This window comes from Engraulis encrasicolus, chromosome 1, assembly GCF_034702125.1.
Source record: "Engraulis encrasicolus isolate BLACKSEA-1 chromosome 1, IST_EnEncr_1.0, whole genome shotgun sequence".
In the NCBI taxonomy this organism is placed as follows: Eukaryota; Metazoa; Chordata; class Actinopteri; order Clupeiformes; family Engraulidae; genus Engraulis; species Engraulis encrasicolus.
This window is the reverse complement of record NC_085857.1, coordinates 27,612,267-27,625,157: the sequence shown is the minus strand read 5'-3', so window position 1 is coordinate 27,625,157 and position 12,891 is coordinate 27,612,267. Positions and strand designations below refer to the sequence as shown.

Genomic DNA, 12,891 nt, shown 5'->3' with positions numbered 1-12,891 from the left:
ATTTACAACACAATAAGAAAAAATACTTTTTGTTATTATTTATTTAATTGTATATATGTAGAGCTGATGACACCTTCATCGGTTAAGTGAGTGAGTGAGTGAGTGAGTGAGTGAGTGAGTGAGTGAGTGAGTGAGTGAGTGAGTGAGTGAGTGAGTGAGTGAGTGAGTGAGTGAGTGAGTGAGTGAGTGAGTGAGTGAGTGAGTGAGTGAGTGAGTGAGTGAGTGAGTGACACACGTGCCATTAAATATTTGGGAGCATATAACAGTGTTGCGGACCTTTATTTTCTTTTCATTTATCTTACGTTTGGTCCAGCACCTGTGCCACTGATGTGCGCACATTCTTTGACTTTCTAGATAAAGACAGGCAGACAGACAGACAGGCAGACAGGTGAGGTTGACCTTACCCTGGCCTCGTTCTGGTGGAGTTTCTCCTCCATGCTGAGTGCTGTGGGCGAATCCAGCAGCTTAATCTGTAGAAGAAAAACAAAAACAAACACTTAAAGCCACACTCTTCTTCCCAGACAAATTACACATCAATCAATTCAACCACTGTCAACAGTCTGGAGTGCAGTGAGGGATCTCTTGGTTTGTGCCCCGAGTCGAGCAAACGCGTTTGGCTGCAGCAGCAGGGACAGAGAGGAGTTTCTTTTAGTCTGAGTAAATCCATCTCATTCCCACCACGACTTCCGTGTACCACACCTCGCTGTGATCAAAAAACACAGTACTTTTATGTATCAGCATAACCAGTTTTGGCAGAGGAACAAGCAATGGAAACTGTAGACTTCTGCTTTTACTGTACATTCCCCTCCAGCACAAACAGGGGCTTTGAGGCAGGCTACGTCAACAAAGGAGCTTTACATGTTGTACCTGATGTTTGTACCTTCTCCTCATTGACACATTCCCCATGTAAACATCCATTTTACTACCTACGTACATTTGTACAACAGAGTTTAGGACACACATTACCAATGCTTCAAGTTCAAACCCCCGAGTCGTGGTTCCCATTTCATTGAGTATATTCCGTCTCCAGTCCCTGGCCATGAGCTTGTCTTGTTGCAGCTGCACCTGGTGTTCTTGGGTTGCACTGCGCTTAGCTTAGCCGGGGCTTTGAGCCGGGAAATCTCAGCAATAAGATCAAGGATCAACGTTGTGTTTCTTGCATTGCAACCTCACCGATTAAACTATGCATTCCACATTCGCTTTGGAACTACCAACTTTACGTAACTTAATCATTGGTGTTTTTTCTTTTTTTCTCTCCTTTTTTGGCTCTTTCACATGATGTGGGCAGCCATGGTGCAATGGTTAGGGAGCTGGACTAAAGATCACAGAGGTGCAGGTTCGAATCCCACCCTTGCCTCTCCCAACACCACCATCCATGGCTGAAGTGGCCTTGAGCGAGGACCCTAACCCCACATTGCTCCAGGGACTGTCAACAATACTCTGTAATATCTGTAAGACGCTTTGCATAAAAAAGTCTCATCTACTGTAAGTGTAATCAGAGAGAGTAGAGAGAGAGAGGTTCCATTGGCCCATTGTTTCCGGGTTCTATTATTGCAAGGGGGAGGGGGGGGAAATCCCCCCTTTGGCAGACCTAGGCAGACCTAAAGACTGTTCTATTCAATGCCAGGAGCATTATGACACGACCTTTTAGGCAGACCGGAACCTGGTCACGTTAGGTGCCCATAGCAACCTATTACAATGGCAAATCTCTATATACTTAAAGAATCTCTGACAATACTCTGTAATATCTGTAAGACGCTTTGCATAAAAAAGTGTCATCTACTGCAAGTGTAATGCTATAATGATACCAAGGCGAGTACGGTATTCCAAGAGCCTGGCTCAGTAGTAAACCAGGTTAAAGCTAACCTTGAGGTAGTGGTAAATCATCTATTATAAGAGCCTGGAGTTCTCATTTTCTTAAAGGGACACTGTGTGAGATTTTTAGTTGTTTATTTCCAGAATTAATGCTACCCATTCACTAATGTTACCTTTTTCATGAATATTTACCACCACCATCAAATTCTAAGTATTCATTATGACTGGAAAAATTGCACTTTTCATACATGAAAAGGGCGATCTTCTCCATAGTCCGCCATTTTGAATTTCCAGAAATAGCCATTTTTAGCTACAAAAATGACTTGACTTGGGCCATACTAGAAAATGGTTTACCAATGTTCTTGGGCTACCTCCCAGATGTCTTCGTATCCAAGTATGTTTCGTTGTATCTAAACAGCTTTGAGGCTGGTGATCTCAGAGCTGAGCTCACGGATCAGCTTCACGTGTCTTGCCATGCACCCTCACTGATATACTGCAAGTGCTATGCATTCCACTTGGAATTACCAACTTCACATAATCCTTACTACTCTCCTCCAGTGTGTTTTCAGCGTTTTATACTGCATTTTTTGGCTCACTGATTCAAGTACAATAGCTTCCACTTACGGTACTGACTTCTTTACTCCATTGTTACTGATTGCCATGGTGTATTTTTGGACTCAGTGATTCAAGTAAACTTACAATGCCTTCCACTTCCACTTATGGCTTACTTTACTAAATTGCTTTACTTTCCATAGTCATTGTAGACACCAGATTCAATGCATCTGAAGCAGGAAGAGTTTGTTGGCACAGACATAAAACTTAGAGCCCACTGTTTTTTATCGGTAGTTGTTTTTTTTCTGCTTCGCTTCAAAAACTTGTCTGACGTCACGGTGAAAAAGGCTACCGGTAATTGCCTATTTGCCGAGTCAGTCCTGGAGGAGCAAGTGAAAGTGAAAGCCAACCTGGGAAACTCCAACTCCCATTGTCATTGTGGCACAGCACTCAAGTGTTCACTGCACCGCACACAACGAAATTGCATTTTATGCCTCACCCGCTCAAGGGGGCAGCCTCCAAGGGAGCAGTGCGGCGGGACGGTACCATGCTCAGGGTACCTCAGTCATGGAGGAGGATGAGGGAGAGCACTGGTTAATTACTCCCTCCACTAACCTGGCGAGTCGGGAGTCGAACTGGCAACCTTCGGGCTACAAGTCTGACGCCTTTACTGCCAGGACTGTGAGTCCTAAAAGTTCTGGTCGTGGACTCCTCCTACCTGGGTGCCCTGCAGCAGCAGTGCTTTGAGGTGAGCGATCTCAGCCCTAAAGGGACACTGTGTGAGATTTTTAGTTGTTTATTTCCAGAATTCATGCTGCCCATTCACTAATGTTACCTTTTTCATGAATACTTACCACCACCATCAAATTCTAAGTATTCATTATGACCGGAAAAATTGCACTTTTCATACATGAAAAGGGGGATCTTCTCCATGGTCCGCCATTTTGAATTTCCAAAAATAGCAATTTTTAGGTGCAAAACTGACTCTCCTTGGACCATACTAGAAAATATTTGTTTATTACTTAGTAGACCTTCATGTAAATATCAAATTTGGCGATAGCCAACCCAGTTTCAATGAGCAGCATAGTTGCAGTACCTTTTTTGACCATTTCCTGCACAGTGTCCCTTTAAGTTTGACATTTTTTGTTATCTTCTTTCACCCACATTAATTAATGTATGAAGAGTTCAGATGCAAAACCCTCTACGTACATTTGTCTTGTGAACAAAAACAGGCAGTATTTCCATAAATTGAGTTAACTTAAAAAAAAATCAATTCATTTCATTTTGCTTGTGCTTGATATGCTGTACTTGAAAATAACTTTGTGAAAATGCGATTTAATTTTTTAAAAATTGTACAAATTTTTTTGTACACTACTTAAATGCATACTAATTATTGATCTCTTGTCTTGCGCTTTAATGTTTATCCTGTCTTTGTCTATGCACAAGACAGCGAAAAACGCAATCTTCCCCTTGTACATTTGAAAAAAAACATTGACTAGTTACCTGATTGCCCTGGATGAGCAGTTGTTTGAGGCGTGCGATCTCGGCCCTGAGCTCGCGGATGAGTTTGACGTTGGAGTCCTCGTTGATGGTGGGCTTGTTGATGATGTTCTTGGCACGGTTGGCATAGCGAAGGGTGCTGAGCGTCTCGCCGTAGTTCACATCAGCCGGGGAGATGGCTGGATGGGAGGAAAGGAAAGGAAAGGGTTAATGAGATAATGTGGGCGGTGGCTGTGGTTGGGGAAGGGAAAGGGTTAAAGTGAAGATGTGTGAGATGCTGAGTTAACATCGCCATGGTTTGGGTAGATGTTTTTTGGGCTTTTAGGCTTTATTTGTGACAGGACAGTCAAGAGAAACATTCAAAGTGAGTGGGGAGAGAGAACAAAGGACAAAGGACAAAGGACCCAGTTTACATCGCCATGGTTTGGGTAGATATTCTTTGGGCTTTTTGGCTTTATTTGTGACAGGACAGTCGAGAGAAACATTCAAAGTGAGTGGGGAGAGAGAACAAAGGACAAAGGACAAAGGACCCAGTTAACATCGCCATGGTTTGGGTAGATATTTTTTTGGCTTCTTGGCTTTATTTGTGACAGGGCAGTCGAGAGAAACATTCAAAGTAAGTGGGGAGGGAGAACAAAGGACAAAGGACAAAGGGCAAAGGACCCAGGCCACCAGAATCGAACCCTGGTTGCCAGTGTAGCTGTACAGTGCCCTACCAGAGAGAGTAGAGAGAGGTTCCATTGGCCCATTGTTTCCGGGTTCTATTATTGCAAGGGGGAGGGGGGGAAATCCCCCTTTAGGCAGACCTAGGCAGACCTAAGGACTGTTCTATTCAATGCTAGGAGTATTATGACACGCCCCTTTAGGCAGACCGGAACCTGGTCATGTTAGGTGCCCATAGCAACCTATTACATTGGCGTATCTCTATATACGTAAAGAATCTCTGGTGTAGCTGTACAGTGTCCTACCGTTGAGCCACGGCAGGGCAGAGTTGTTCTGTTTTTTTAATGTTGCTAGTGTTGTATGCATACACTGTACATGAAAACATGCAGATAATTGCAACCTGTGATTTTGGTGTATTAGAGGTTGGTTTTACTATTTAAGCTTTTTTCACCAATAAGAGAGCTCTGCACTGAACGAAGGATTGCGTTGGCTTTAACAACTGCACTCCCAGTTATTTTACAATTATCATAATCAAAATTACTTAATTAGATTATTTTTCACTGAGGGGGAGGGGGTCATTTCAATATCTCTGGATGCCAGTGTCTGTTGTATTCACATTTTAAAACCTTAAAATAATTAAATATGATACTCACTGGCGATCATGATGGTCTTGGAGTTTCCCCCGAGACTGTCTTTCAGTAGCCAGGTGAGCACAGAGTCTCTGTAGGGCACGAACAACTGCCTCTTCTTAGCATTACTGTTTCCACCATCCTGAGACAGATCCGCTGAGGAGGAGAGAGGGGGGGGGAGAAGGAGAGAGAGAGAGAGAGAGAGAGAGAGAGAGAGAGAGAGAGAGAGAGAGAGAGAGAGAGAGAGACAGACAGAGAGAGACAGACAGACAGACAGACAGACAGACAGACAGACAGAGAGAGAGAGAGAGAGAGAGCTTTTATGTCCTTTTATTGAACTTTCAAACAGCAATGACGAAGAGTCTTTCACAACGATCAACTGTCTTCCTTGCGAAGGAAACGGCAAGATGAATAATGACTCATTAATGCCCCGAAGACAGGCCCACCAATGCCAAGGCTATGAGGAGCTGGTGTTTCTCAACGGGGGCAGTGCAGCCCCCCTGGGGGCGTTGGGAGGCTCTAGGGGGACGTTGAGAAGGATACAGCTGAGAGGGGGCAATGCTTAGTCGCCATTGGGGAGTATTAGTCCATTTAACTTTTTAATACTAAGGGGCGGCGTTGTCGGTCTTATGATGAGGTCAAGGGGGCGTTGGAAGCCTTTTGGTGAGGCCAAGGGGGCGTTTGTTCAAAAAAGATTGAGAAGGTCAATGTAATTTCAATACCACTGTGAGGGGACAATAATGGTGGCCATTTCAGTAAACGGCTTTTCTTTACATTGTTAACGTAATGAGAACCTACTCAATGGTTAACGTCAATACCAATGGCAAGTGAACTGCATGTACTGTATGGAGAGCTTTTAAAGGGACACTGTGTGAGATTTTTAGTTGTTTATTTCCAGAATTAATGCTGCCCATTCACTAATGTTACCTTTTTCATGAATACTTACCACCAGTATCAAATTCTAAGTATTCATTATGATGGGGAAAATTGCACTTTTCATACATGAAAAGGGGGATCTTCTCCATGGTTCGCCATTTTGAATTTCCAAAAATAGCAATTTTTAGCTACAAAAATTACTGTACTTGGACCATACTAGAAAATATTTGTTTATTACGTAGTAAACTTTCATGTAAATATCAAATTTGGCAATAGGCAGCCCAGTTTTAAGGAGTAGCATAGTTGCAGTACCTTTTTTGACCATTTCCTGCACAGTGTCCCTTTAAACAACCAGAAAAATCGAGAAAGAAAAGCACTTCAGCACAAATGATCAAAAGTCGCCCATTACGACTTGCAACAAGTTGGTATGGTGAACAACAGTCACTCACCGGCAACTTTATTAGGTACTCCTTGCTTGTACTGTTTGTCTGCAACTACACCCAGGTAGGCTGTGGCATTGCAGTGACGCAATTGGTACTATGGGGCCCAAAGTGTGACAAGAAAATATCCTCCACACCATTACACCACCAGCCTGAACCAGAGCAGAGGGGAGAGTTGCGTGATTGGAGGACCAGGTATTAAATTGCAACCCCGCCTTTCAATGAGATAAGGTCGTGCCTAAAGCGGCTGTCTTTCCATAGACTCAACATAGAACCACCACATTAACAGCCAAAAAAAAAAGACTAACGAACTATACTGCGGGGTAATCGCCACAAATATGTAAACTATCAACTGTCTTGGTGGTGATAATCACAACAGCTTTACCATCTGTGATGTTTATCTGAAGTTATTACTACGAACAGCAAGTCTTGTCATATTCCCTGCATTGCATGGCATCGCATTTGCTGTGTGCTACGCCCACTTCTAGGCACTAACATTCGCAACGCTTAAGCAGTTCTGAGACACTAAACAGCTAATTTTGCTAATGCGGAAGTCGGCCCTAGGACACAGTGGAGATTGCCCGACTCTCCCCTCTGTATGGCTCTGGCCTGAACCACTGATACAAGACTGGATGGGTCCATGTACGTATCCATGCTGTTGATGCCAAATTCTGACGCTAGTCAAGTTTCGCAGCATAAATTGAGACACCTCAGACCAGGCTACAATTTTCTATTTGTCCAATTTTGGTGAGCCTTTCCAAATCTAGGCTCAGTTTAACTAAAGCCCACCACAATCTAATGCTCAATTTCAACTGGCATGCCCATCACAAGGGCGTCTTTTTTTTTCTTTTTTTTTAAAAAGAATCCTTACCGAGGGCTGAGATAACGTTGCCGAGGGTAACCAGGGACTTGTTGATGTTGCCGCCCTCCTTCAGCCGGACTCCCGTTGCCCCGGTAGCGTCGGCCCGCTCGCTGCCCGCCAGGTCCACCAGGTGGATCTTGCTGACCGTCTCTGATGGCATCTCCGCATCGAACTTCGCCTGCCGACACACACGCCAAAGACTGGAGGTCAACATTTTATTTGTATTTATTCGTTTGTCTTTTTCAACTTTATTTGATAGGACAGTGTGAGAGGTGTACAGGAAGCGAATTGGGAGAGAGACGGGGAAGGGACGGCAAAGGACCCGGGCCGGGAATCGAACCCCGGTCAGCCGCATGGCAGGCGAGTGCCCTACCGGTTGCAGACACAGACGCCAAAGACTGGAGGTCAACTTGAGCTTGAAGTATGCACTTTATGCATCACTATGATGGCACTTTATGCATGTCTACACTGTAGAATAATAATGTATTATTATGTCATCTCATACCTATTCTAATGTAATGTAGTATACATCTTGCATCGAACTTCGCCTGCCGACATAGACGCCAAAGACTGGAGGTCAACTTGAGCTTGAACTATGCACATTATGCATCACTATGATGGCACGTTATGCATGCATATGTCTCCTTGTAAGTCGCTTTGGCCAAAGGCGTCTGCTAAATGCTAATGTAATGTAATGTAATGACTATACTGTGCTTTTTTCCCCCTCCTTTTTTGTGGGGCAGCCGGGGGTGGGTGTTGTCAGTCATGTGATCTACTGCTGATGTCGTATATGCTGCTGCTCGCTGTAGTGTGGCTGATGTTGTAACGTATAATGTAATGTAAGAGGCAATACAAGTATAATAATGCATTATTATGTAATCTCTTATCTATTGTAATGTAACGTAGTATACATCTTGCCTATATGAAGTTAATGTTGAATATGGCATGTGATCTACTGTTGGTGTCAGTTATGCCGGTGCTAAGCTGTGGTGCAGTTAATGTTAAAGTACAGTGTAGGACAGTGACGCTTAAAATAATATAAAATAAAATGCAACTTCATGTGTTATATACAGTAATATACCAGTATAGTCTAGTGTTAGCAATCGTGCGGTTGATGTTGCAATATAGTGCAAAGTAGTGTAGCGTAATATAACAGGGGATGTAATGTAGTGTAGAGTAATGTAGTGTAGAGTAATGTAATATAGAGTAGAGTAATGTAATGTAGTGTAGAGTAATGTAGTGTAAAGTAATGTAATATAGTGTAGAGCAGGGGTCCCCAACCTTTCAGGGTCTGAGGGCTAAACAAGGGCTACCTGAGGGCTACCGAGTGCTATCCGAGGGCTACTTTGTTTGTTCAAAATTCTCTACCAATGTCTTGACATTGTTCTAAAATCACTTTGATTGAATGATTGTTAGCTTTTTCGTTATTGATAAAGGTTATGATGAAATAATCTCATATTTAAAACAAGAAAATGACTATAACCTTGTCATAGTCAGTATTTTTTAACATCCTTGGTGGGCACCTCAAAAGCTCCTTGAGGGCCACCTGGTGCCCGCGGGCACAATGTTGGTGATGCCTGGTGTAGAGTAATGTAATGTAATTTATTGTAGTGTAGCCTTGCCTGTGTGAAGTTGATGGTGAATATAGTGTGGGATCGGCTGCTGGTGTCATGTAGTAATGTAGTAATATAGTGTATGTTAATGTAGTAATATAGTGTAATGTAGGATAGTGCAGTACAATATAACCAGGGCTCTAAATTAACACACGCCAACACGCCAAACACGGGTGAAAATTAATTTTGGCTAGTAGAAAAAAATACCTACCCGCCAATTTGGCTAGTAGCGCCCGAGTACAGTAGCTTATGATCGGTAAACCGCTGCTCTGACGAACGTTATAGGGCGAGATTTCCTACATTACCCATGGACACTAGCGTCACGACGTAGCCTCCCACCGTGGGCTTTCCAGTGCATCGAGCGTCAACTCCATGCTGTTGCGCGCGCCAGGATTGAAAACATTTCAGACGACCAGCCTTCTGTCAGCTAAGCTGCGCTCACACTATTCTGACAGGCAGCTCTCCTCCTATGCTCTCGTCGCTTTCGCTACAACCTTTTTAACGTCACTACTGCTATATGAACCTTGAACAGGCTGCATTTTTGAAGCAGCGAAACTCTGACCGTTTCAATAACAGGACTTACGCAGATTATGCATAGCGCTACTTCTGTTGTGTAGACTATGTTTTGTGCGAGTGATGAGAATGTGGCGGGGGTTAGAGCAAGGTTCTGTGTGTTGGTGAATGCTAGTAGTAGGCCTAATTGTAAATAGTGACGTTAAAAATGAGTGGTTGTGGAACGAAATAGCGACCAGGGCAGAGGAGGAGAGCCGACTGTCAGAGTAGTGTGACCGTAGCTGTCAGTTCAGTTGTCTTCTGAAATGTTCAGAGTCGTGGCGCAACTAAGTTGGAAAGCCCACGCCATCGGAAAGAAAAAAAAGCAACCAACGACGAAGCTGTGGAAGTAACAAAGGAAGCGAAGATTCCAGAGATATTATTTACTTTTAATTAAACTAGGCTTCTTGTCATTTTGTTGCGCATGGTAGAGAAGAGCTCCTCCTCTCTCCTCTCATTTTCCTCTCATCTCTTCTCCTTCCTTGGGGTGTGCGTATGTGAGGTTTTGTAGTGTTTGGCTGTGTGCTTGGTTACTGTAGGCCTATGTTAAAGGTCTGTTATGTGAGTGGCTTGTGCGATGTGATTCAGCTGTTTTCAGAGGAATTGAACAAAAACTAATCAAATTAATTAGGCCTAAGTAATGAAAGTAAAAAATAAAGCAGAAGTTAAAAAATAATGAAAAAATATATAGCCTAGGCCTATAATATGCTTAATTATTATGTAGGCATATAGTAGCCTATGCAGGCCTAGTGTATCTGTGTTGTAGAAACAGTTGGACAAAATGACCATTTAATTAGAAAAAAAAAAAAAAACTAGCCTAATGCATAGTTTATTTTGGCGAGATTAAAAAAAATGGCTAGTTGAACTTCTGTTTGGCTGGTAAGAAAAAATGTCCACTAGCCAAATTGGCTGGTGGTGGAAAAAGTTAATTTAGAGCCCTGAATATAACATAATATAAAATAAAATAACTATACCAGTAATACGTACTGGAAAGTCTAGTCTAGTCTTACCTGTGTGAAGTTGACGGTGAAAATAGCATGTTATTAGCTGCTGTTGTCATTCATGTCAGTGCTGACGGTGGTGCGATTGATGTTGCAATATAGTGTAGTGTAGAACCACTTGTGTAGAGTAATGCAGTATACAGTACATGGGTTCTAAATGTTTGTTTTCTCCTGGCTGCGCGACACTAGCTGCGCACAACTCAACTTCTGATTGTTGGTAACCGCTGTCAGTCAAAAAATTAGCTCACGTTGTTGGCTGCCAGTGTCTTGCCCCTCCTCACAACATTGTGTTTATAAACACTGTGAACCTATGTATAGCCTATTAGTGTAGCCTTACCTGTGTGAAGTTGATGGTGAAAATGGCGTGCGATCGGGAGCTGGTGTCGTTCATGCCCGTGCTGGCGGTGGTGCGGTTGATGTTGCCCGCCTCCATCAGCTCCTCCACGTCCGTGTAGTTCTGCACCAGGTGCTTCGACAGGTCTGGGGGGGTCAAAGTTCAAAGGTTAACAGTCACAATGCCAAAACACTGTAAGCTACAACAATGCATTGATTTCGTATTGTCTATTCTAAGGTATGGAGGGAAATGGAATAATGCACAAAAAAAGCTGAGAGGCTATTTTCGCTTGCTAATAATTCAGCTTCGATAGGTCTGGGGGAGGAGAGAGAAGGGAAGGGCGGGGGTCATATCAACCAGTATGTTGGAAATGAATAGAATGCTTAAAGCTCAGTCTGGTTTGCACTTTATCTTGTAGGATGTGGAAGGAAAAAGAAAGATAAATAGCTAATGGGTTACTTCCATTTGTTAATTATTAATGTGTACGGAAATAATAGCTAAATAATAGCTAATGGGCTACTTTCATTTGTTAATAATGAATGCCTTCCTACAGTATTACTGCATGTACATTATTCATACAGCTATGAATTATGTATAGCAGTAATTAAAACGTTATCACTGAGCAAAATGATTTAAAAAAGCTACTCAAGAGCTTCTTTGAATTCCCAAAAGGTGACAACACCATGGACGTAGCCTTGCAGGTAGATAAGTGATCTACCCCTCTATGTACAATAGGCCAGTGTTTCTCAACCTTTTTTTAGGCGAGGCACCTTTTCAATTCATGAAACATTTCAAGGAACCCCAAGCCAACAAGCTGTAACATGTTTCTGCGGCACCCCTGAGGGGGGCCTGCGGTACCCCAGGGTGCCTCGGCACCCCTGTTGAGAAACACTGCAGTAGGCTATCATATCAACAGTGCCTCATGTTATTACAATGAATTAGGTAGCGGCCCCGTCGTGGCACACGCGGTAGGGCACAGAACTGTTACGCCGGGGACCCGGGTTCGATTTCCAACGCGAGGTCATTTCCCGATCCTGCCTCGTCTCTCTGTCCCATTCGCTTCCTGTCCCTCTCAAATTAATTTGAAGAAAAAAAATGCATTCGGTAGCTTGTAGTCTTGCTGGCAAAGCCGTAGCACTGAATTTTGAACCCAATGCACAAGTTCACAAGTTTATATAGATAGGGATTTGGGCAGTCATGGGTAAGCGGTTAAGGCGTCACTCCTAGCCCAAAGGTTGCCAGTTCGACTCCCGACCCACCAGGTTGGTGGGGGGAGTAATTAACCACTGCTCTCCCCCATTCTCCTCCATGACTGACGTACCCTGAGGATGGTAAATGGTAAATGGTAAATGGACTGCATTTATATAGCGCTTTTCCACTCCTTCGAGCACTCAAAGCGCTTTACATTGTTTGCCTCACATTCACCCATTCACACTCACATTCATACACCAGTGGCCGTGGCTGCCACACAGGGTACCACCCTGCCACCAGGAGCAACTTGGGGTTAAGTATCTTGCTCAAGGACACAACGATGGAGTCAGGCCGAACGGGGCTCGAACCTGCAACCTTTGGGTTGCCAAACGGCCCCTCTACCAAGTGAGCTACCACCGCCCCAACCGTCCCGCCTTACTGCTCCTTACTGCAGCAGATTACGAACAATTCAGCCTGGGAGAAATATACGTTGATCGCGGCAAGGGGTCTACTAAGTGCTAAGAGAGGGGGCGTGGTGGCTGCTTGGGTACTTGATCTGCCGCTACCCCCCGCTGACAGTGCGTGTCCTCCAACAGAAGGGAGAGTCTAAACCAGGCTTTAGGATGATGGAACGTACTACACCCATGGTGAGGTACCTTCAACATAGGGTCCATCTTTGGGGTGTTCCCTCACTCTGAGGTTGTAGGTCTTGGTGGACTTCCTCCTTAGTAGGTCTCGCACTCGCTCGTTATAGATCTCCAGATAGCTGTGGAGACACACACACACACACACACACACACACACACACACACACACACACACACACACACACACACACACACACACACACACACACACACACA

General features: G+C 43.9%; 1 protein-coding gene across 4 annotated transcripts in view; it reads right to left on the bottom strand.

The window, feature by feature from the left end:
* The window catches only part of kif16ba (kinesin family member 16Ba), a 64,871-nt gene that overhangs the window by 36,333 nt on the left and 15,647 nt on the right, over window positions 1–12,891 (bottom strand). For all 4 annotated transcript variants that reach the window (XM_063199509.1, XM_063199518.1, XM_063199526.1 and 1 more), the window contains exons 6-11: window positions 12,685–12,794; window positions 10,841–10,983; window positions 7,347–7,515; window positions 5,184–5,315; window positions 3,871–4,046; window positions 405–470 (exon numbers count right to left, since the gene is read on the bottom strand). In XM_063199509.1, the coding sequence (XP_063055579.1) occupies window positions 405–470; window positions 3,871–4,046; window positions 5,184–5,315; window positions 7,347–7,515; window positions 10,841–10,983; window positions 12,685–12,794 (796 nt within the window). The remainder of the gene's footprint in view (window positions 1–404; window positions 471–3,870; window positions 4,047–5,183; window positions 5,316–7,346; window positions 7,516–10,840; window positions 10,984–12,684; window positions 12,795–12,891) is intronic.